This window comes from Neophocaena asiaeorientalis, unplaced genomic scaffold (assembly GCF_003031525.2).
Source record: "Neophocaena asiaeorientalis asiaeorientalis breed wild unplaced genomic scaffold, Neophocaena_asiaeorientalis_V1.1 scaffold116, whole genome shotgun sequence".
Lineage (NCBI taxonomy): Eukaryota > Metazoa > Chordata > Mammalia > Artiodactyla > Phocoenidae > Neophocaena > Neophocaena asiaeorientalis.
The window spans coordinates 9,018,392-9,043,449 of record NW_020174561.1 but is presented as its reverse complement, the minus strand read 5'-3'; the positions used below and the strand labels follow the sequence as shown (position 1 = coordinate 9,043,449).

General features: G+C 38.6%; 1 protein-coding gene across 1 annotated transcript in view; it reads left to right on the top strand.

Annotated features, from left to right (window-relative positions):
- The first annotated feature begins 18,405 nt into the window (after positions 1 to 18,405).
- TES (testin LIM domain protein) overlaps positions 18,406 to 25,058 on the top strand; it is a 47,660-nt gene continuing 41,007 nt past the window's right edge. Inside the window, exon 1 of the mRNA XM_024757823.1 lies at positions 18,406 to 18,611. Coding sequence (XP_024613591.1) covers positions 18,585 to 18,611 — 27 coding nt within the window. The 5' untranslated portion in view covers positions 18,406 to 18,584. The remainder of the gene's footprint in view (positions 18,612 to 25,058) is intronic.

Genomic DNA, 25,058 nt, shown 5'->3' with positions numbered 1-25,058 from the left:
CATCAGTATTTAAGTAGTTATGCAATTGAATGATTTTTACTAATTTTCATGTCATAGAATGAGATTTTCCTGGTTTTTCAAAAACTCTATACCTTCTCTATCAAAACTTAGGCCTTTATTATATAATAACAACATTGAAGTAAGCCAGAAAGTATTCATTCCTGGCAAGTGTTATCATCCTCAGCTAAAGAATATTGCTTATACGGGAATTTTCCTGCATAGTTCAGGAAGTTTTAGAAGCTTTATAAACATTAGTTTCCTCCTCTTTCCTATACACTACTTTGTCCCAGAAGACAAATGCTAATAGTAACTAAAGAGAGCTGGAGTGGTTGTACTGTTATCAGACAAAATGGATTTTAAGATAAAAATTGTTACTAGAGACAAAAAGGGCATTTCATAATGATAAAAGGGTCAATTCATTAAGAAGATAAAACAACAATAATATGTATACACCTAACAACAGAGCTTCAAAATACATGAAGAAAAACTGACAGAACTGAAGGGAGAAATAGACAATTCAACAATAATTGTTGGACACTTCAATATCCCATTTTCAATAATGGACATAACAACTAGACAGATCAACATGGATATAGAAACTTGATTAAATTATAAACATAGGAACAGACACAGAACATCTATAAAATACTCCCTCAACATCAGAATATATATTCTTCTCAAATGTACATGGGACCTTCTCCAGGAGAGATCATATGTTAGGTCTCAGGTTTAAAAGAATTGAAATCATACAAAGTATGCTCTCCAGCTCCAATGAAACAAAGTTAGAAAATCACAATAACAGAAGGAAATTTGAGAAATTCACAAACATATAGAAGGTAAACAACACACTCCTAAATAATCAATGGATCTACCTGGCTGGACAGCTGGATTGGGAGATGTTACTCCTGTAGACGATTGTTGGTGATAAGCCTTAAGGCTAGAGGCAGTGTTAGGTAAGGCCTAAGAAATGCTGCTGTGTTCAACTCTCAAATATTTCTTGGATCTGTCTTTGTCTGCAAACAAACATACATTTAATGGCTTCTGAGATAAGCTCTCAATCCCATTATAATCAAACCTTGTGAATCTATTAGACTATTACTCATTACTGCCAGTCCAACTGCCCAGCTAGGTTAATTCCTCAAGGTTTTATGCCTTCACATCCTCTGTGCCTTGGCTATGTTATTGAATGCCTGCTCTCACCTCTCTGCCTCGGTATGAGACTCAATATGACATCATGTGTATGCAAAGTTTTGTAAACTATAATAATACATTAATGTAAATTACATTTATTGGAATTCACACTCTTCAAGAACCAGTTTAAGTCTCCTCTTCTTCTAAACTCCTATAGTCCTCACTGATCTCTTATTTCTTTTTCTTTTCTATATTTCCCTCCCTCCCTCCCTCCCTTCCTTCCTTCTTTCCTTCCTTCCTTTTTCCCTTCTAAAACTGTATTCTCCTTGTTCTATACCTCTATCCCCCCTCCCCAAACCTGGTAAACACTATTTTGAATTCTATGTTTATTACTTCCTGGCCTGTTTCACAGAATTTATCATTCATGTATATTTCCTGAAATAATAAACTGCTACATTTTGCTTTTTTTTTAACTTCACATAAAAGCAATCATAATGTATTTATTCTTCTGTACCTTGTTCCTTCTTATCATCATGGGTCTGTCAGTTAACTTGAGTAGGTTTTACATACGTGGTTCAAAAAGCAAAACAATACAATACAAAATACTGAAAGCCTGACTTCCTCCCCTGCTGCAGCCAACCTATGTCCCCCTCTACGTTGTCCCCATAGGTAATCACTCCTATCAACTTCTTTTGAATCTTTCCAATAAAAGCAAACACAATTGTATTCTTACTCGATAACCCCCCACCTTTTTGATTTATAAAGTACCTGACATCACATATAAATCTTTCCATATAAATCTTGGAGCACTTTCTTATTCTTTTTTATAACTTCATAACATTCCATGGTGTCCATCTACCATAGTTTTATAACTAGTCCTCTACTAATGGACTTGCATATTCTCTAATCTTTTACTAGTACAATGTTGCAGATAATAACATATGCCATTTTTTTTCTGTGTGCATATATTTCTGTAGGATAAATTCCTGTGAGTAGGACTCCTGGGTCGAAGGGGAAATACATTTATAATTTTGACAGGCATTACCAAATTGCCCTTCAGAAAGGGTGTGCTATTTTATGCTCATCCAATGATATATAAGTGCCTGTTTCCCACTATCTCATTAAACTTAGATTTTTGCTAATTTAATAGGTGTAAAATGCATCTATTGTATTATAAATAAAGTTGCATATGTTTTTCTTATGTTTAAAGCCATTTGTCTGTCTTTTCTGTGAGATAGCTTTTCATGTCTTTTGCACATTTTTCTCTTAAATTATTGATACTTTTTCAAATTAATTCCTAGCATATTAATTCTTAGACTTACATGAGTAGCAATTTTTCTCTGATTTGTCATTTGTCTTTTCACCTTGGGTATTGTAGTTTTGTCACCAAGAAATTTTTTTAAATGTAACTAGTTTTGACAGTTTTAACATAGCTCTGGATTTTTTTTATTTTTTATTTTTTTATTTTTTTATTTTTACGGTACGCGGGCCTCTCACTGTTGTGGTCTCTCCCGTTGCGGAGCACAGGCTCCAGACGCACAGGCTCAGCGGCCATGGCTCATGGGCCCAGCCGCTCCACGGCATGTGGGATCTTCCCAGACCGGGGCACGAACCCGTATCCCCTGTATCGGCAGGTGGACTGTCAACCACTGCGCCACTAGGGAAGCCCTGGATTTTCAATCAAAGGTACAAAGTACTTTCCTAATTTAATTTTATCAAGACATTCTCCTATGTCTTCTTCCAGTATTTACATAATTTCATTTAAATCTTTGAGTTTATATCAGTGCGTAGTACAAGGACTCACTCTAACTGCATCTTTTCCTAAATGGAGCTGCCTGGTTGCTCCACCCCAATATTATGTATAAGATTCACTAGTGTTGATGCATGTAGCCACAGTTCATTCATTCTAAATGTTGAATTCCACTGTGTGAATATAAACAACTTATTTATCTTCTCCAATGATAATGAACATGTTGGTTATCTCCAGAAGTTTGCAGTTATAAGCAGAGCTTTGTAAATGTGCTTATAACATCTTATTTCTAAAGTCTGTAGCACTTTCTGTCTATCACTTATAACTTGCATTAATTGAATAAATGAACTGATATTTAACTATTTCTTACTATGCATTCACTCTAGAACTTGAGAAAAAGAGGATAGTCTTACATCTTTGGGCTATATACCATATCGACTAGGAGAGGAATGTGCTCTCAGTAGTAAATATAGACATTTCTACAAAGAAGATATACAGACTGCCAACAAACACATGAAAGAATGCTCAACATCATTAATCATTAGAGAAATTCAAATCAAAACTACAAAGAGATATCATCTCACACCAGTCAGAATGGCCATCATCAAAAAATCTAGAAACAATAAATGCTGGAGAGGGTGTGGAGAAAAGGGAACACTCTTGCACTGCTGGTGGGAATGTGAATTGGTACAGCCACTATGGAGAACAGTATGGAGGTTCCTTAAAAAACTACAAATAGAACTACCATATGACCCAGCAATCCCACTACTGGGCATATACCCTGAGAAAACCATAACTCAAAAAGAGTCATGTACCAAAATGTTCATTGCAGCTCTATTTACAATAGCCCGGAGATGGAAACAACCTAAGTGTCCATCATCAGATGAATGGATAAAGAAGATGTGGCACATATATACAATGGAATATTACTCAGCCATAAAAAGAAACAAAATTGAGCTATTTGTAATGAGGTGGATGGACCTAGAGTCTGTCATACAGAGTGAAGTAAGTCAGAAAGAGAAAGACAAATACCGTATGCTAACACATATATATGGAATTTAAGAAAAAAAAATGTCATGAAGAACCTAGGGGTAAGACAGGAATAAAGACACAGACCTACTAGAGAATGGACTTGAGGATATGGGGAGGGGGAAGGGTAAGCTGTGACAAAGCGAGAGAGTGGCATGGACATATATACACTACCAAACATAAAATGGATAGTTAGTGGGAAGCAGCCGCATAGCACAGGGAGATCAGCTCAGTGCTTTGTGACCATCTAGAGGGGTGGGATAGGGAGGGTGGGAGGGAGGGAGACGCAAGAGGGAAGAGATATGGGAACATATGTATATGTATAACTGATTCACTTTGTTATAAAGCAGAAACTAACACACCACTGTAAAGCAATTATACTCCAATAAAGATGTAAAAAAAAAAAGTAAATAAATTGAAATGAGTTGAATTAAATTGAATGGAATTAGTGGCCTGCTGTAGGCAGTGAAATGTAACATTCTTTCCTTTTATTCACTAAAAGCAAAAGCACCAGGACAAAATTAACAGTATACCTATTTTGAATATGTATAGGTGTTTATTTTTTAAGGTTACAGAGAACTTGAGTCTTAAGGAGAAGCGTACCAGTCAATTAATTCATTCACCTTTGATACTCTTGGAATGTCTTGTGCGCATATGAATACTGATAACAGCTTCTATGACCTATCAAAAACAGATGAGATACGATGGAAATTTTATTGAGCAATTTCCTTTTCACGTATTCAAAAAGAACATGCTGGCCTTATTTGGCATACCTCTCACATCATTATTTTGACTAATCCTTTTGTTTAAATGATAAGCTTCTATGAGTTACTACATCCTCTTATGGTAGAAGAAATGCCTTTTAGAATGCATTCCAGGCTAGGTTTTTGTCCAGGGATTAAAAGCCTGAGTTTTAAGTGAACAAAATCTACATCTCTTTCAGAACTATAATTGATTTTCCTCCTTACCCAGCTATTACTGCAAGCATGACACTAAAATAGTCACCAATAGGCTGTTGTTATCCCTTTTTAGGACTGATTCAACTTATGAAAAATAAATTAGTAGCTTGTGTTCACACTTAGGCTTACCAGAGACTCATATTTATACTATGGTTAAGGGGCGGTCTTAAGAGTACAACATTTCCATTAGCCATAACATATTGAGCTCTCAGGAAATGGTATACCCAAGGAAAATCAGTTTTAAAAAAAATGAAATCTGTGTAAACTTTTAAGGTAAGAAAATTTATTAAATGACAATATATTAGATAGAAGAATATTTTCCTATAAAGTAAAATTATGATTTTACTATTAAGTAATAATACTCCTTTAAGGCAAGGTATTGTGTTGTAATTAATGTAGAATTAAAATATCTGTGAGCTTTGAGCTGTATAGGAATTGCACATAGTACTGTGTCTTATATACAAGCCAACTTGTCTTTTTCTGTACTAAAACACTGTACTAGAAAAACCATAATTACATTGTTTAGAATATAAACTGCTAAAATAGTTAAAAGAATGTAAGACAATAATATTTGTTTAATTTTGCATGTCACTTGTCTTAGTCCTTTTGGGCTGGTATAATGAAAATACCGTAGACTGGGTGGCGTAAACAACAAATATTTATTTCTCATAGCTCTGGAGACTGGGAATTCTGAGTTCAAGGCACTAGCAGATTAGGTGTCTGGTGAAAGCCTGCTTCTCCCTGTGTCTTCACATTGTTGAAGGGGCAAGAGAATTCCTTGGGGTCTCTTTTATAAGAGCATTAATCCCATTCATGAGAGTTTTGCCCTCATGACCTAATCACTTCCCAAAGGCCCACCTCTTAATACTACCACATCGGGGTTAGGTTTCAGCATGAATTTTGGGGGGACGCAAACATTTAGTCTATGGCAGTGCTCATGGTTCTTTTCCACAGCTGTTTTAATTACTGAGCAAAACTAAAAAAGCCCACATTGCTTATTCCTAAAAGGTATCATTCTACCCAGGGAGCATGCTGCCACAGACAATAACTCCACAAATACCATTCAGCACTCACTGCATTTGCCCACAAGAAAATATTTATTCTAAAAATGATGTGAAATTCTCCATTACAAGACACACAGGGATTCCTAGCCAATTACCTCAATAAACTCCAATGCTATAATGTCTCATCCTTTTATTTTACAACCCTATCTTTTATATCACATTTTCCTTGTTTGCCTAGGAAAGTAGTGAGCATATACTTAGCATTATTATTAACATTTAACAATGACTTGTGGGAGAAACAGATAATTTCTGCTTTTTACATCATTTCTAAATTCATCCAGCAATTCAAGAGGGGTTATTCAGTGCTCTAGGTTTAGGGTAAAAATAAATATTACTAAAGTTTGGTGCAATAGTATGGAGTTTTCTCAACCAAAATAACAAAAGAAAAATGTTTTTTTTCCTAGAATAGAAAAATGAGTATTTTGTGCCAGTATCTTCCTTAAGATTATAAGGGACTTAAATAAATAATAAAACCTTGTGACTCCTTAGTATAATAAAAGAAAGCTTGATTGATCATAGATCATTCCCAGAATTTTTCAAAATTGAACTTGTAAAGAAGAGCCTTATTTTATTTGGTTATGAAAGATGTGAGCTTGAACTATCCGTAGCCTTGTCACCCATGACATGGAGAAGCTTGTCTGAGAGAATGAACCTGAAATACTGCAAGGGGCGGGGGGGAGAGAGAAAGAGAGAGAGAGAGAGAGTGAGAATTATAATGAAGTCAATAAACCTAATTGGCTTAAACTAGTTCAAATTATGTTTCTGTCCTATGCAACTATATAATGGCAAGACATTGAGAAATTACTATCTGAAAATGGGGTATTGCAAAGGAAAGGCTTTAATATGTGATTCTGTTGGTGGAGGGAGGTGACAATGAGATACAATTCTTTGAAAATGATATTAAGAAAGTTGGTCAAATTTCTTTCCAGTTTTCTGTTAGGACACAGGCCATACACATCAAGGCTGTCACTTAAAAGAATTCCATAGCAAATGTCAGGGTATTGGAGGGTATGGGTGACATCTTGAAGTCTTCATAAGTTACAAGACAGAGATAAGCTAGGATCCAGGCTGGCTCATCAGAAAGAAGAAAGGATCCCTCGGGATCAATCAACAGTGTTTTTAAGAGAAGCACTTTCCACCTGTTGCCAGAAATCCAAAATAGCAGAAGGTCAAAAAATCATGTGTTCTGCTCATTACAAAGACTGAACACTTTGTCCCATACTAAATGTAGTGTGTTGGCTTAGAGTGGTGCTTTCAGAAGGAATCATAGGAAGGAAATGGGGAACATTTAATCTCCCATGATTCACCAAATTATCTCCTGTGTACTCCCTACTACACTACTCTCCAAAACCCTCATTTCAAGCCACAGTAACCTGGGATTAGCCCTGTGGCAAGGTGAAGCTTTCTATTATCTCTGTTTGAGGACAGTGGCCTAGAGCAGGCAATTAAATTGAGGTTAGAGGGGGTAGATAGAAACCCAAACTTGTTGCTAAGAGATCAAATCTATGGCTATAGGCTAGAGATACCAAGATTTTACTTGACAAGAGTGGCAGACTGTATTTTCCAAAGATGGCCACAAAAATATCTTGCATTCTATATTCTTACTATGTGATATCGACATCCTTCCTATTGCACAGTAAAGTCTATGACCCCGTAATCCTGAGTGGACCTTTGTGACTACTTTGACCAACAGAATTTAGTGAAAGTGATGCCATGAGACTTATGAGGCTAGTTCAGAAAAATGTCAATCACTTCCACCTTGCTCTCTGATGTTTAATCTGGAACCCAGCTACCATATGTGAAGAAGTTCAAACTAGCTCATGCTGAAAGAACACATGGAGAGACCATTTATAGATGTTCTTGTTGATAGTCCTAATCACCAGCCATCATCAGCTAGACACATGAAACACCATCCGATAATTCTAACCCTAACCATTGAGACAACCTCAGTTTTCAAGTCTTCCAGCAAAAGTGTCAAACATGATGTAACAGAAACAAGCTTTTTCCTATGTCTGTGGTCCCCAAGACCACTCTCAGATTCAATGATTCAGTAGAAAGACTCACAGAACTCAGAAAAGCTGTTATACTCATGGTTATGTTTTATTACAATGAAAAGATGCAGATTAATTTCAGTAAAGGAAAAAGGCACATAGGGCAGAATCCAGGAGAGACACGAGATTCTAGTTGTCTTCTCCCAATGGAGTTATAAGGACAGCACTTAATTCTCCCAGTAATGATGTGTGACAATATTCATGAAGTATTGCCAACCAAGGAAGCTCTCCTGAGCCTTGGTGTCCACCGTTACTATTAGTAGTCATTCACATAGGCATGGATCTTAGTTCCTCAGTCTACAGTCCCTCAAGAGGTCAAATTGATACAGCACAGTCCAAGGCCCTTACCATGAGTCACGTTTTTACTATAAACCATCTAGTATATCCTAAGTCTCCAGATATACAAAGACTTTGTTCTCAGGAAGGATATTCCAAAGGTTTAGAGGTTATCTCCTAGGTGACAATTAAAGCCAATCTTATATTTGGAATGTGCAGGGTTTGAACAACCCAGATCTGCTGAGTTAACCCTCTACTGAGCACAAGGCTAGTTCAGAAAGATGCCATGCACTTCCACCTTGCTGTCTGGGATCTCGGAATTCAGCTACCATGCTGTGAGGAAGTTCAAACTAGCCTATGCAGAAAAAACACATAGAGAGGTCATATTTAGATGTTCTTGCTGATAGTACTGGTCAATATCAATCATTAATCAGACATGTGAAGACACCTCCAGAGAATTTTGTTCCCCAACCATTTTGTCATCCTTAGCCTTTAAGACTTCCAGCTAAAGTCCCAGACATCATGGAACAATACTTTCCCACTATGCTCTCTCCAAATTCTTGGCCCACATAATTTTTAACCCTATTAAAATTGCTGTTTTATGCAGCTAACTTTGGGGTGATTTGTTACAAAGCAATAAATACAACAACAGCTTTTGAGCACTGGAAGTAGGGTCCTTCCCCACCCCAGCCCCCCCAAAAAATCTAAAACAGGTGGCACTGGCTTTGGGAAGAAGTGAGAAGAAACTTAAGGGGCCTTAAGGATACTATCTGAAAGTCTAATGGGCTTCTAGGCAACAGTTATCTGAAGCCAAAGGAAGCTGTCAGTGAGGACTTAAAGGAAAGTATGAAAGTGTTACTAGAAGCTGGAAGAAAGAAAGCAGTTGTTACGTAGTGGCAGAAAGTTTGCCAAGACTGTTGTCTGCAATAATGTAGAAAACAGAAAATACCTAGAACTTGATGACCGAAGAATATCGAAAGTGCCATCTGGCTTCTTTTTACCATCTATGATAAAATGTGAGAAGAGAGATGAACTAAAGACTGAAATGCACTGTTAAACAAAAAGGGACTGGTACTGTCTGCATTCAAAAGTAAAACTGTTTCCCGTACCCAACATTTCCATATGTCAAATAATTTTTAAATTAAGAATTGAGAAATGACTTCTGGGAAAAGATCAAATCCAGGCTGGTGTGTAACAGCCTTTGTTAAGACATCAGAAAGGTTTAACAGAGTGACTCATATATAAACTTTTAGACAGATGGAAGGCCCCCTAAGGTTCTTAAGGGTGTGCCTCAGAAATCTTCTGCATTTAAAACAGAGAGTTTCTAAGAATGATATCTCATGGAAATTTCACACTGGTAGGACAAGATAAAGAAAGGATAGTATCAGAGAGGTTTGTGGACACGACTTTGGCTTAATAAAATAGATTATACATTGACACATAAGAAAACACACATGATTTTTCAAATAATTATACCAGCTTGGACTGAAAGGGAGAGAGTCAGTACAAAATGCAAAGGGTTTTGGATTCCTAACTTTTGCAATTCAGGAAGCAGATTGAGACAATGACTCAAAAGCAAACATGGAGTACTTTTGATGGAAAAGGAAGAATGCCTCAGAGAGCAGAGCCAAGATTCCAGAGAGTGGAGCCAAGATCCATGAAGAACAATTGCCAGGGAGTAGAAATGAGTCCTAATCAAGAAAGTCACAACATGGTCCTGGCTGGATTTCAGAACTGCTATGGAACAGTGATTGTTATATGCCTCCTGTTTTACCCATTTTTGAAAGGGATGGTTTACAGCAGGTATTCTAGGACTGGCCCACTATATATTAAGTGTGTGTGAGGTACAGATATCTTGTTTCTTTAGTTCAGAGTTTTTCAGATCAAGAGGAATGGTATTCAAAGAGCTGTAACCAATTAACTACACCTGAGTATCATCCACATCTAGACTTGATTTAGATGACAGATAATAGACTTTGTACTGAGAAGACCTGAAGATCTTGGAAAATGAAATAATTATATTTGGCATGTGGAAGGGACGTGAGTTTTTTTGACAATAGGGCAGAAGGTAGAAGATGATATTTTCCAAAGAAGATTGCAACAATATCTCCCATCCTCTATACTCTTCTTAAATTGTGATTTGGATACTCCTCCCATCAAGTTGGGGTCTATGTCTCCTCCAATTAAACTTGAGCAGATCTTTATAATTATCTCAAACAACAGAGCACTATATAAGTGGCACTATGTGACTTCCATAGCCAGATCATAAAAATGCCATAAATTCCACCTAACTCTCTTAGAACACTTGCTTTTGAAACTCAGCCACCGAGTTGTAAAGAAGTCCAAGCAGCTCACAGAGGCCCTAGCTGGAGAGGATCTGAGGCGCCCTCCTACAAACATCACTGAGGTCCAGCACCAACACGCCAGTCATGTAAAACCATTTTGCAGTACTCCAGTTCAGCCATCTCAGCTGATAATGCATGCAGCAGAGACAAGGGATTCTGGCCTTTCCTGCTCAAACTGCAGATTTGTGAGCAAAATAAATTTGTTGTTCTTATTGTGTAAAGCCATTAAGTTTTAGGGTGGTTTGTTACACAACAATAGATAATAGATTTCTGGAATCATTTAAAGCTGAGTGGTTCTCAACTGAGGATGATTTTGCTCCACAGAAGACATCTGGCAATGTCTGGAGATATTTTTGGTTGTCACAACTGGGGAGGGATGCTACTGGCATCTAGTGGGTCAAAGCCAGGACTGCTATTAAACAGTCTACAATACACAGGACAGCCCCCTGCGACAAATATCAATAATTATCTGGCTCAAAATGTCATTGGTCTCATGCTTGAGAAATGCTGAATTAAAGTTCCCCTGAAATAAAAATGACAGGCATATAGTTACCTTAAGTCTCAAGCCTGGCAAAAGGTGTTATGTTACCCCAAATATCTCAGTCCTCCAAAAAGGTGAGTATGCTAGCACAGCTCTCCAGAAGGAAAACTTCAATCAATGCCTTTCTAGAAATTCACCTTAGGGAACACTGGATAAGGAAGACTTTTCCAGAAGTAATAATCCAGTGCATCTATAGTAGAAGACAAAGGAACTAGCCCCGCTGACAGTAAATTTAGTTCTTATATTCTCAATTCTGCAAGATATAGTGTTTGCTGTGGAACAATGGCCACTGATTGCTTCTGCTTTTTCCAAGTAGCAGTTTTATTGTGGGTATGTTACTTTTGTTCCCCCACTGTAATGGGTCATACTGTGTCCCCCCAAAATTCATATCCACCCAGAACCTCAGAATACAACTTTATTTGGAAATAGGGTTTTTATAGATGTAATTAGTTAAGATGAAGTCACACCAGGTTAGGGTTGGCCCTAAATCGAATGACTGGTGTCTTCATGAGAGACAGGAGAGATTTAGACTCAGACACAGAGAAAACAGCCACGTGAAGATTCCTCAGGAAGGGCTCATGTGAATTGTATTTCCTAAGTTCTATGTTTATAAAAGTTTGTGCCCTTTATACTTGAAAGTCACTTCATACAAAATCCTTGGTTTACACTATCTTTCTTGAATAGCTTAAATATGTTACTCTACTTTCTTCTGATTTAGAGCATTGCTGTAGAAAAAGTGTGACGTTAATATAATTGTCTTCCCCTTGTAAGTCACACCCCTTCCTAAAGCTGGATACCCAAAGGATTTTTTTCCTATTGTTCAAAGTCCAGTAGCTTCACTAGAATATGTCTTGTGCTGGTTATTTTGAGTCAGTATATTCTCAAGTATGCAGTATGATCTTTCAATATCTAGTTTCATATCATTTTTTTTTAATTCAGGAAAATTTTCTTGAATCACAGTTTTTTAGTGTTTGTTCCTTTGGTTTGGTTTGCTTCTTCAGAGACTCCTATCATCCATATGTTTGATCTCTTTATCTTATTTTCAATATTTGTTACATTCTTTAGAAAACTTTATATTCGTGTCTTCATTATTTTTTTATTTTGTTAGAAAAAAGAATTTTTACTATCCATTGTTTGTAGGCATTATCAGTTTTTTGGCCTAGTATTCTTTTTACTTTAGTTTTCATCTATGTAATATTATTTTCTTCATTTCTAATTCTTTCCTGAGTTCTATCACCTCACTTCTGAGTTTTTCTAACTCTGATTTGTGTGGTTCTTTCATGACATGCATTAACTTTGTAATGTCTTTAACTTGTTTTAAAGTAACAGCTTATAGTTTTGTTCTGTTTTGTGGACACATCTTTCTGACGTTCTTTCTTTATCTGTAGGGAAGTTATTCTGCTCTGTTTTCTCTCTTTTCTTATAACCTTGTATTGGATTTGACCTTAATATAACATTTACTGTTACCTATTTTTATGTGATATTAATTTTCCTAAACTTTTACAATGACGCAGCATTCAGAAAACTGTGTCCAACTTGAGAGAGCTCCATCTTCCCTTGTTTTTATGGAGTGTTTAAAAATACAGCAGGACTTTTAGGATTTCCTGACTCTGTTCCCCTTTCTGGCTGCTGAGCACTTGAAATATGTCTAAATTTTAAATTTTAATTAATTTTAGTTAATCTAATTAAATTTTAAACAACTACATGTGATTACTGGCTACTCTAATGGAGAGAGCTCCTCTAGCTTTTCACTTTCCACTGTCTCTTCTGCCCTAACCTACTTGATTTTGATTTCCTTTGACAAAGTTTCTTGTTGTGGGATCCTCTCCTAGAAAGGAGTCCTGGTGGGTTAGTTTTCAGATATCATAGGGTGAGATTGCTTCAGTCCCTTCAGTCACTTTTCACTGTTTCAGTTGCTGTTAGAAAATTGCCCTGCAATGTTTTAAAATGAGTAACTGGAGGAGAACATCTTGAATTTTCCTGTCCATCGGACACCAACTTATTGCTTCCCTCCCTCCCCGACAGAATTTTTTATACATGCATGTCTTGTGGCTCTTGGTGGTTTGTCCTTACCTCTTGTGTTTGGGGATTTATGGACATACCTTGTCACCCAGTTTTATTGTAAAGGTTGTCCACAGCTTTCAGTTTTGCTAACCAGTTTTTTTTTTTAATGTAGATTTTCAGGCAGATTGAAAAATTATGCTGCCACTGCCCTATCTTCCTAAAATGCTTTGAATACAGTAAGTCCCCTACATAGGAACCTTCAAGTTGGGAAATTTCAAAGATGCGTCCTTGCTGTGCAATACAAGGAGCTTACTAATGAAGACCTGATGGAATTGGAGGTCCATAGAAAGGATGAAGAGAGACAAGAGGAAGAAGAAGTAACTGAAGAACTAAGAGATTCACGATGCAGGAAATAGCAAGGGGATTTACTTTATTTGAGGAGGCACTGTTAGTTTCTGAGGCACAGGAACCGAACGTAGAATTGTACACGAAGGTTGCAGCAGCCGTTCAGTATGCAATCCGGCTACCGTGTCGTCTATGACGAGAAGAAAAGAGCTACTATCCAGAAACACTGGATCATTTTTTCAAGAGGGTAGAACTGAATACAGCAAGGAACCAGAACCTGTGCCATCAACGTCAGGTGAGTGAAATTGCAGCTTGCCCTCCGTCTCCTATTGCTGATGACCCTTCAGCTCTACTATCTGCCACACAGACTCCCTCCTCCAGTCAGCAACTCTTCTTGCCTGTCACTTGACGCCAGACTCTGGATGCCAGCTGTTGTACTATACTACTGCACTTTTCAAGGTACTGTACCGTAAGATTAAAAATGTTTTCTTTATTTTTTGTATTTGTGTTTTATGGATTATTTGTGTGAAAAGTTTTATAAACCTATTACAGTACAGTACTATACAGCTGATTGTGTTAGTTGGGTACCTAGGCTAACTTTGTTGGACTTACAAATGCGCTCTGGGAATGGAACTCATTCGTATGTAGGGGACTCACTATATTATATTTTTAAATAAGGTTTTTCCATTAAGAAATATGCCATGATCATCATGGAATATTTTTTAAAGAAAGGAAGGAATCCCTATGGACCCACCAATCACAGACAAACCACTGCTGACATTTTAGTGAATTTTCCTCATGTTTCTTTCCTGTGCATGATGTTTTTGCATAGTTGTGAGCACAATCTATATAAATTCTATTTTGTTCCTATAACATTATAATTGTTTACTGTTACAAAACAATTTAACATAAACCTATCATGTGACTCATCCATTATTTGCTTAACCAATCCCCAATGCCTAGTCAATTAAAAAAATTTTTACAGGTAATAGTTTGCTCTGAGAAATGTTGGTATATCCCCATAGAACAACGTGTAATCCTATACAAGCTGCTAATGAGCAATAATAGCTATGTCAGTAGCACAGGAGTTCCTCTAACAGGTGTTAATAAATGATTAATATTCACTAAAGAGGCCACCTTGGACCACATTAATAATTGAGGAGACAGGTACAGTCATCTTTACCTTGAAAATTTACCTTACCTGGTATAGAAAACTTTCCAATTGGTGTTTCCTTTTCCTAGTGTTTACAGTATGTTGACCATGTGTGTGTGTTTATATGCACATGTGTATATGTAGATGTGTGTGCCTGCATATTTATAATCAGTCATCTGTATCTCCAGCCCAGATGTTTCTTTTGACTGCCAAACTCAGATCCAATTGGCCTTGCAAAATCATTACATACAAATGAAACCCCTCATCTTTCTCAATCAAACTTCCTCCTCCTGTTTCCTATCTTGAGTGATTTACAGCCATCATACGAGTTACCAAAATAGATTCCTAAGAGTCACTCTATGCTCATCCTCCCTCCCTTCATTTCAACCAGTCAATTCCAATTTTTTACCGCCTTAAAATCATTGGTTACTCCTTCTAACTCTCCATAATTGTTGCTGCCTCAGTTTGGCCCACAGCCTATTTCACATGGGATATAGCTATCACTTCCCAAGTTTACCAATGACTTCCTTTTTGTTAAACCCAATGAGAATTTGACACTTCTCCACAATTTGACATTGTTGATGAATTCCTTCTTGAATTTCTTCTCTTAGTTGTTGGGACTCTAATTTTTTTTCTTACCACCTGACTAACCCTCAACTCGGGCCCAGCCGCTCCGCGGCATGTGGGATCTTCCCGGACCGGGGCATGAACCTGTGTCCCCTGCATCGGCAGGCGGACTCTCAACCACTGTGCCACCAGGGAAGCCCTGTGCTTTTCTTGCTCAGCTTTGCTCAACTGTAGTCTTTGATATTCTTTTATTTTGCAATATCCCATGCTGATCTTACTCCATCATGGCTTTCAATTATTTGTCTATGTAAGATGTTGACTCCTAAATTACCATAGCAGTCCAAGTCTCATCTCTAAGATTTATATTTGGATACCTTACTTCAATACCCCAACCTCAAACCCAATATACTAAAAACTGTACCCTTAGGGAGATCAGCTCCGTGCTTTGCGACCACCTAGAAGGGTGGGATAAGGAGGGTGGGAGGGAGACGCAACAGGGAAGGGATATGGGGATATACGTATGCATACAGCTGATTCACTTTGTTATACAGCAGAAACTAACACAACACTGTAAAGCAATTATACTCCAATAAAGATGTTAAAAAACAAAACTGTACCCTTTGTCCCCACCTCACCCCCAAGAAAACACAACTAAAAAAACACTGCCTATCATCCTGTATTTTCCCTTTTCCTGAACCATCTATATAAATGATCAAGCCAGAAACATGTGTCATCTCCTACTCATTTTTCTGTTATCAACTACATCTTGTCATCAAACAATGCCAGTTCTAACTCCTTAATATCTCTTTAGCTTAACACTTGAATAGCTAAATAAGAAATTGAAATCTAATCCTCCTAACTTAATATTTATCTACCTCAAAGTTACCTTCTATATAATTGGCATAGTAATGATTCCGGGTAGAAATCACTGCATTTCACCTTGCCAATGATACAGAAAGTGATGCCGGGAGGGTTGAGAGGGAAGAGAGAGAGAAGGGCAAAATATGATGGTAATAAAATGTCTCCAGATATCTTTCTTAGTGTTGTCTCTGAAATCTCACCAAAGAAGCCCAAAATTTATGTTACAACATTTGTTTGATGCCTTATTTAAACTGTTTCACTGGACATTTTAAGCTTCCTGAAAGAGATCAAGTTGCCTTGTCATAACTAAACCTCATGCTCATTGGAGCTTACACTGGGTAAACTTTGCAGGGGCCCAAACATTGTAGGATGGCTTGGGAAAATGGGATGGGAAAGTTTTACTTAAACTGAGTGAGAAGAAAAATTCATGACCACTTTGGTCATTCCATTTTTAGTTTATTAATAGGATAAGGAAAACATCACATTATAAATCAATGTTCTGTTACTGAACTGAACTTGGGTCTGCTCATCCAATGCACAGTAAAGCTAATCTACCGACATGAGATGGTGGTGAAGTAAAGTATAGTGTTTATCGCAAGGCACCAAGCAAGGAGAACAAGAAGCTAATGCTCAAAAGACTGGAACTCCGCAATGGCTTTTACAGAAGGGTTTTTAAAGGCAACATCAGGGGTGTGGGCTGCAGGGTGCCTGACCAGCTTGTGCACAATTCTCTGATTGGTCAGTGGTGAATTAACAGGGTGCTGTTTCAGGAATCCCTGAAGATTCATTCATTCCAACTGGTCTGGGGTCTACACTCTGGTGGTCAGCAGTTTTCATCTTGGGGGGGAGGGTCTGCTTTGTGCAAAATCAACTCAAGGATATGGTTCAGGATATTATCTATAGCCCTTAAGGAGGAACTAAAGGTCCTTGACTTTATTTTATGGTTAAACTATTATTATTTAGCCTTGCTTGACTGTTTTCCTTTGTTTCTGCATTTTCTCAGTTCTCTGTTTAAATCTGCTCTTTGGAACTTGGGAAAGGCCTAGGCGGCTAAAGCTCTTCTACAGACAAGGAGCAGAGGACACCGGGGGTCTGTCCCTGGGAAGGTCCTGCAGGGTCTTGCTTGGTTTCATGTTGAACGACATTAATAGCCAAGTAAGCAAAGGGTTAAAAGTGTTAGCTAAAATGAATTTGGGGTGTTTTCAGTTACCAAATTTCCAGAGGTAAGGGGGAGAGAAATCTGGACCTATATATCTACATGATTTGGGACTTTTTCCTTTTTAAATTTAGATGCCAGATTAAGAGGTCACCTGCTATCTGACCATTTTAATTTTCTGTCATTACCGTGAACTGGGGAAAAAAAAAAAAAACGATTCTTCTCTTTTAATTAGTCAAAATTCTGTGTTTGCTGTCCCAAACATGCTGGAGACATTGCTTAAAGACTCATGAGCACTAGCTCTGCCCCCAGGAGACTATGAAATTGGGCAGGTCCCTATACCTCTGGGGTCCTCAGTTCCCTGCAAAATGAGAAAGCTAGACTCAATAATCCTTAGGATCCCTTTCAGATCCACCAAGCTAATGGTATATTCATTGCAACTGCTCCTGAATCAGGCCATGATTTGTATCCAGCCCTAGTGTTTCAGTGCTGCTTGTTATGTCTATGAAACTGCTTCATCAAAACATGAGCACCCTCACACCATTTCACACAACAAGGACAAAGGGCAAAGCTCTACTTCCAAAGGAATGACATAACCTGTCTCTGAAGTGGTTCACATCATCCTCATCTTTGAACTAACAAGTGCTCAGAAAACACGTAACCATCTTCATTGACATTAAGGCTGTGAGAGGAGATTCCCAGTCAGTGCTTGGGACTTGGAGAAAAGCATCTAAGAAAAGGCCATCTCCACAACTTAATAGTGAAATTAGGGTGCAACACCCATCACAAGGATCCCTAACAACCTCCACGATGTCTTTGCTAGGAAAAGAAACCAAGAAGCTAGTAGTGGTATAATACTCCGCTGGACGCATATCCAAGGTCCCAAGCAAAAACAGGTACAAGCTTACTGAATGGAAGGGCTCTTCTTCAGTTGGAGGTAGGCTGGGTTCCAATTCTTTACCAGCAGGTCGGCTGAAGGCCAGGGCAGCCTCAGACACCAGGTCAGGGATACTGAAACGCGCTCTGCAGGGCGCCGCCCCGGACGGGGCCCCGCCCTTCACCTTGCCTTCGCCGCGCTCAGGCCGCGAAGGTGCGTGCGGCGCTCGGTGATTGGCGGCTGCCCGGCGGGGCCAGGCTGCCATTGGCTGCCTGGGCCTCTTTGTTCCCGGTCCCCGCCTCAGGCCGTCTGTAGCGGACTGGGCGGCGGAAGTTTGACGGCGCCAGGCGAGTGGCTGCGGCAGCGGCGCTGGAGACCCAGCAGTTCTTCCCTAGTACCTGCAGCGGTGCCGGAGGCCAGGCGAACCTGGGTGTTAGATACCGGACAGCAGGAGGAACCTCTCTGACACACAGATATGGACTTGGAGGCCAAAGTAAAGAAGGTAGGGCGGCGCGGGCAGCGGGGCAGCGGCCGCTTCACCTGCGCGGGGCGCCGCCCTCTGGCTGCCAGCGGCGGGTGGGGCGCACGGGCCACTGGGCCCGAGACAGCTCTGGGTCTCCGGAACCCAGAAACCTGGGAGCGACGGAGAGTCGTGCGCGCGCGCGCGCGCGCGCGCGAGGGTGGCCCGGGACATTTCTCCCCGTCTAACCACGTCCAACGGTTGGAAGTGTTCGAAACTTTCCTTAAGATGTTTCAGCTGCGCCTGTGCCTCCCTAAAAGAAAAGGATGAGGTTAGGGCGCGTTAAGGCGAGGCTGTGACACTACTTCTTCCTGCCTCAGGAAGTTCAACTTTATTAAGCCTTTGTGGTTTGGGGTCACTGATGTGACTTTGACAGCTCAGACCTCCTCCCCTCCCAGCTCGGCTGTCCGAGGCTCTCTAGAGTGAGCGTTGATTGAATGCGCTTCCTTCGCACCCGCGGCTGGTGATAACGGGAAAGGTGATGATGTCTTTTATTTTTTCTTTGGTCATTCATTACTTGACTTCCAAAGCACTGCCTCCCTCTTCCAAAGAAAATGTTCTCCCTGTTTGGCAGCCATCCCCAAAGGACGATTGTCACCAGTGGTTTAGCTCCAGGAGACGTTTCCTGCCTGGCTGCCCTCCGGGCGTCAGTACCCACGGCCCTACCTGAGCCGCTCCCTGATTTGGGGAGCCTTACGTTTCTTGGGAGAAAGGGGTGGGGGACCACACTGTGTCTGAAAAGGAATGCTGATGTCACATTCCAGTGTAACGTTCGGTGTGAAAGGTCTCATTCCAGGGAATTGCTCATATTTACTTTGCGGTAAATTTAAGCTAGCTGCTCCTTATCAAATAAGGAAGGAAGTTTTGCAGAGAGAAAAAGGGGAAAAAATAGAACCTAATTTTCTTCTCTTGCCCACTGTGGGTTGCCAACATTGCCATTATTTCATCTTCTAAAGACAAAGTTCCTGACCTGAGCATTAATTCTGTTTCATGCCCAGAACTGGATTTTTGAAAATGTATGCAAGTGCAAAATAGTAGGTCAGGAGGCTGTTGAAAAATGAAAACCTGCGGTGGGAAAAAAAGTTTGCCCCTTATGGCTAGAACCGGCACTCAAAACGGAATCCAAAGGACGGGAAAACATAGTGTAAATTCTGACAGTCCTGATTGCATTCTGTTATCTTCCAGTTTGGTTTCTTATTTTCTTTGCTTTTAGATGACACTAAAATTTTTTGTTAATTTTGCTTGCTACTAGGAAAGCATTTTGTTTGCCGCTAATTAGTCTTCTGTTGATGAACACTTATTTTGTTTTTCAAGTGGGAAAGAATGGGTAATTTAGTACTTGTCAAAAATTTGGGAAGTCTTGTCTATGCTTAAACATATATTGCTTCAAAAATTACTTTTTAAATGTCAACATCCTTTGGGAGGGGAGGAATGAATGCGTGAAGCACAGAGGATTTTTTTAGGGCAGTGAAACTATTCTGTATGCTACTATAATGGTGGTTACATGTCATTATATATTTTTCAAAACCCGTAGAATGAACAACACCAAGAGTGGACCCTAAAATAAACTATGGACGTTGGGGGATGATGATGTGCCAGTGTAGGTTCATCCTTTGTAACAAAGGTACCACTCGGATGTGGGATATTGACACTGGAGGAAGCTTCGAAAGGGAGTAGGGAGATATATGGGAATGCTGTCCCTTCTGCTAAATTTTGCTGAGAACCTAAAACTGCTCTGAAAAATAACATCTACTTATAAGAAAAAAAAAATCAACATCCAAAAGTGATTTTGAAATTATTTGAGACAAAGAACAAGTAATTCTGAGGGAGAAAGTACAGAGTTAAGAATTACATGTGCTAGGAAGGGAAAAATCCAGACATTATTTATAAACAATTTACTTAGTTTTAGAATGTGGATTATAATAAGTAATGCTCTTGATATATGGTGTAATTTTTCTCCTCCATCTCCCCTTTACTTTAAAAGGTTATCTTTTCAACCAAGAATCTTATCCTTCTCTCTAATCCTCCTTCTCCCCTTCCCCCACCCTCAAGAAAAAGGATTCCATAAATTTAAAGCTTTTACAGACAATACCATGACTGTAACAAATCCTTGTTTCACTACTTTGTCATCACTGGTGATTCTCAGGACAGAGTCCTTAACTAGTAAATTGGAAAGTACTAAAAGATCCCAAAGGTGTCCAATTTGACTGCCAACCATACCCTCTGTGTCTGTGCAGGACCCTTGACAGACTTAATGTTCTGTGAATTCAACAAAATGTTTCCCAGCACAAAGAATTTAGAGGTCCCAGGAACACATTTCATAATCTCAAAAAGAAACTTGCATTCCCTTTAGAAATTGCTTTCTAAGACACCAGAAGAAGGAAACATTACAAGATCATCTCTGATCTATGATCAGAGCCTTCTTACCCTATTTTGGTACCTAGATAGTTTTCGGGTCTCCCTTCTTTTTGACTTGGGTATACAAGAAAACTAATAGTTTGAATGTACCTTTTAAAAAGCATGGTTGGAAGTTGGAACAAAGACACAACCATTTAAGTAAAACTAAATTTGACTTCTAGTTTAAGATACATGGCATTTTTTCCTTCTAAAACCCTTGTACTGTTGTTTTCATAAGAAATTTTCTCCAGGCAGATGATAAATGTTACTTTCCTTTCCCATTAACATTTTGTATAAAAAGAATTAAAAAGGGTTGTCTTTATTTCACAACCACCTAGGTGGATGATACTATTATAAGATTCTTTGTTTATAAAATGAGAACTTGGGTGTCCATATCACTGGCATAAATTTGGATTCATTACCAGTTAAAACACACAGTCACAAAGGCAAGGAATTTTTATAATTAGATTTTACTATATTTTGTTTTGTTTGAGGTAAGTGAGCTGTTGCTAGGATGTGAGAGCTAGTTTGGTTATACAGAGTTTTTGTTTCAATAATATTTTAGAGTAGAATTTGACTTTTACGTATTGGCCCTGTCGTCTGAGTTATTTGTCTAGATCCCTACATTATAATTGACTTCGTGTAAGTAGACCCTATGTTTGCTTGGAAAAAGCAATGGACTTTGAGAAGCAGAAAGAGTCTCATTTTGGTGGTGACTGGTAAATCATGGCCCACAGCCAGATGTTTTCTTCTTTCCTTTCTGTGTTACTCTTCCATGAGAATCACTTTTTTTCCCTTTAAAAACATACCAGAGAGAAAGAGAACTCTAGTAATTTCCCTTATGCTGCCTGGAATTGCTGCAGAGCTTTAAATTTTACACCTTATTCATTGTTTGTCTCCATTCTAACCTCCATCTTTTGATCCTTCCTGATGTCTTGCATTTTTTTTTCTTAGGACTCTTTTCTTTGTTTCTTTAATTTAATTTTAAAAAGATGAGATGTACTTTAAAGATTACAAGTCACTAAAAACCCCCTTTCTCAGCATCCAAACATGTTTTGAAAGCTTCTGTCATTTGCCAAAAAAACAAAATGAAACCAAGTGATTGCGCTTGGAAAGAGTACTGAACCACAAAGATTGTTTCCATTAGAAATTAGAATGAGCCTTTTCTCTAAGGTGGCCCCTGATTGAATGGAAAAGGCAAGTAAATGGTGACCTGGAGGCAGAAATCTACAGTTGAATTCTCTGCTTGAAGCCATTCTTTCTGCGAGAATCATTGGCAAGGCTTGGGGTAATGGGAGGGCAGCGTACTTCCAGGGCTTTACCTTAAAGGCAGTTACTCTCTCAGAACAAGTATAGAATAAAGTGGTCCTCAGTGGGGCTTTTATCTCTTCCAACCCATAGTATCAGTCATTACATTAATTGGATATGAAAAGTCACTTTCTCTAACTTGGTCTGAATATTGGTTTGAATAGAACTGTAGTAGGTTATCTATTGATTTTGTTCCTTAACTTTATCCTGTGAAGTAGAATTAGTGATTTATGTCTCTGCTGGCTGTTAGCTGTGTACCATCATCTCTCTCCTTGACTTTGCTTGCTCACCTTCAATACTAAATACTACTCATCTTTAAAGACACACTCCTTACCCTCCCACACCACACATCACCCTCCAGGTGATCTTTCTTCTTGTTCCTATCTGGATGGAAAATCTCTTTCTTCTGTATTCCCAAAGTATATCATCATAACTCTTAGGACATTCATCACTTTCTCCCTCTAGATTATAGTCTTCTTACCTAGATTGCAAGCTTCTTGAGAGTGAAATTCATATCCTATTTATACTTGTATAGTTATTTTGTTTGCTGTTCAAAGCAATTTATGAAGTAGATCTTAGCCTCACTTTAAGGATAAAGAAACTAAGGCTTAGATACATTAATCTGAAACTGGCAGAACCTAACTGTGATCTTGAACCATAGTTTTCAGAATCCATGCAACTCCCATCATGCCAACTAGCCTGAGTCCTCTGATATCCTTTGCCTTGATCACTACATGTATGTTAGAATGAAGTACCCTAATATAAAAAGAGAAATAACCTGAGGTCTGTTTCAACATTTTTTATTGGTTTGTTTAAAGGAATTATATTGGAAGAAATGGTTTCTATTCCAATAAAATTACCACCCTACTGGTTTTCTACATTTTATTTATACTTTATCCATGGTTATATATATGCCCTTTAGTGTAAGTTGCCTTTGACCTTCTTTGCACGGAAACAAAGTCTAAATAAGTAAAAATATCACGAAAAGGAACTTCTGCGAGACTTTTACAGTCAAAGAAATTCCATAAGCTCCAATAATATTCTGGACCGTATCTTCTGGATTCTTCCAACTTCCCAGCTTTTGTTGGGAGCAATGATAATGCTGCCTTCTAGCTACTTAATATGGTTCTGAACAATAGCGACCCTGCTTTTGGCTCTCTGCTTTGGGATTTCAACCAGTGACATCTGGAATTGTATAGAGGCACTCATGGTTGGCCTGTTCAAGAATCTGTTCTACCTGCTGAAGCCCAGACTTGATAGAAAGCCTTACACATAGCATGGTAGGCTAAACCTCTCTTTCTCCTAGCAGCAAAGTGCTCAAATTGCCTACTGGAATGGCAGACCAGGCAGCTTAGAATAGAGCAGTTAAAACAAAAAAATAAGTTCAATGCTAGGAAGAGAACTGTTCATTAAAGAGCTACCGAGAAGCAGTAGGAAACACCAAAATGTTGAACTATTTTGTGAGGCTCTCACTGAGCTCTAGGATGATACCAGCATTGTGAGCACGAAATTAACATCATGGACCATCAGGGTTACTTGAGGGGCCTATTTAGTAGAAAGAGAATGATAAATTGGTAAAAGAGTACTACTTCCTATGTTCTTTTTCTGAGAACCAGAAATAGTTTGCCCCATGCTAATTTGAATATGTTTTTTACAAACCAGGTCACTACAATGTGTTCAGAAATTAGAAAAGGTCAGTAAGTGCCAGTATAGGTAAAGAGCTGTAGTATACAGAAAGATCTTCTATACTATATCAGCTTTCTCACTCCTGTTTATCAGTATGATATCATTAAATTCACTCTGGGCTAAGAGTTAATAGATCTGGGTCCACTCTAGTTTTTGTGATCTTGGCTACTTTGGATTTCAGTTTTCATATCTATAAAAATCAATAGGGGGGCTTCCCTTGTGGAGCAGTGGTTGAGAGTCCACCTGCCGATGCAGGGGGCACAGGTTCATGCCCCGGTCCGGGAAGATCCCACATGCCGCAAAGCGGCTGGGCCCGTGAGCCATGGCCACTGAGCCTGTGCGTCTGGAGCCTGTGCTCTGCAACGGGAGAGGCCACAACAGTGAGAGGCCCGCGTACCGCAAAAAAAAAAAAAAAAAAAAAAAATCAATAGGGGAACCAAGTGATTTCTAAGATTTCTTAAAACGCTGTTACTCTTTTTGACTATGGAAAACATTAGAGTTTACCAAGTATAATAGTGTTCCACAGTGCTTAAAAATCATACAAGCCAAGAATATATAAATATATGTGATTTTAATGAAATGGCATGTATATACTCCTGTGAAGTCCATGAGAAAAATGAAATAATTTTTTTTCATAGATCTTAGCTGTTTTTTCAACTTGTTTTTACTTAATTAGTTTGCCTTTTAAATATTTGTGGGGATTTGAAGACATTAAGTTTAATTAATTTAAATCTGTAGTATAAAGCTTCAAAGGCATATAAACTGCTCTGTTAGCATGAGTCAAATAAGCTTAGGCATGATGTATCACTTTCCTTGGTACTTAATTACAGGAAAATGAAAAATAATGGAGCTTTTATTGTCTTTTAAAAGTTATCTCTCCCCAAATAAGATGAGTCATTTAAAAACTATGTGAGTAGTTTATGTGCAAAGCACTGTTCTAAACTCTGGGGGTATAGTGTGAACAAAAAGGCAAGGTACCTTGTATTGTAGAACTTACACTGTTGAGAGGAATGATAGAGCAAAAAAAAGTAAATGAAA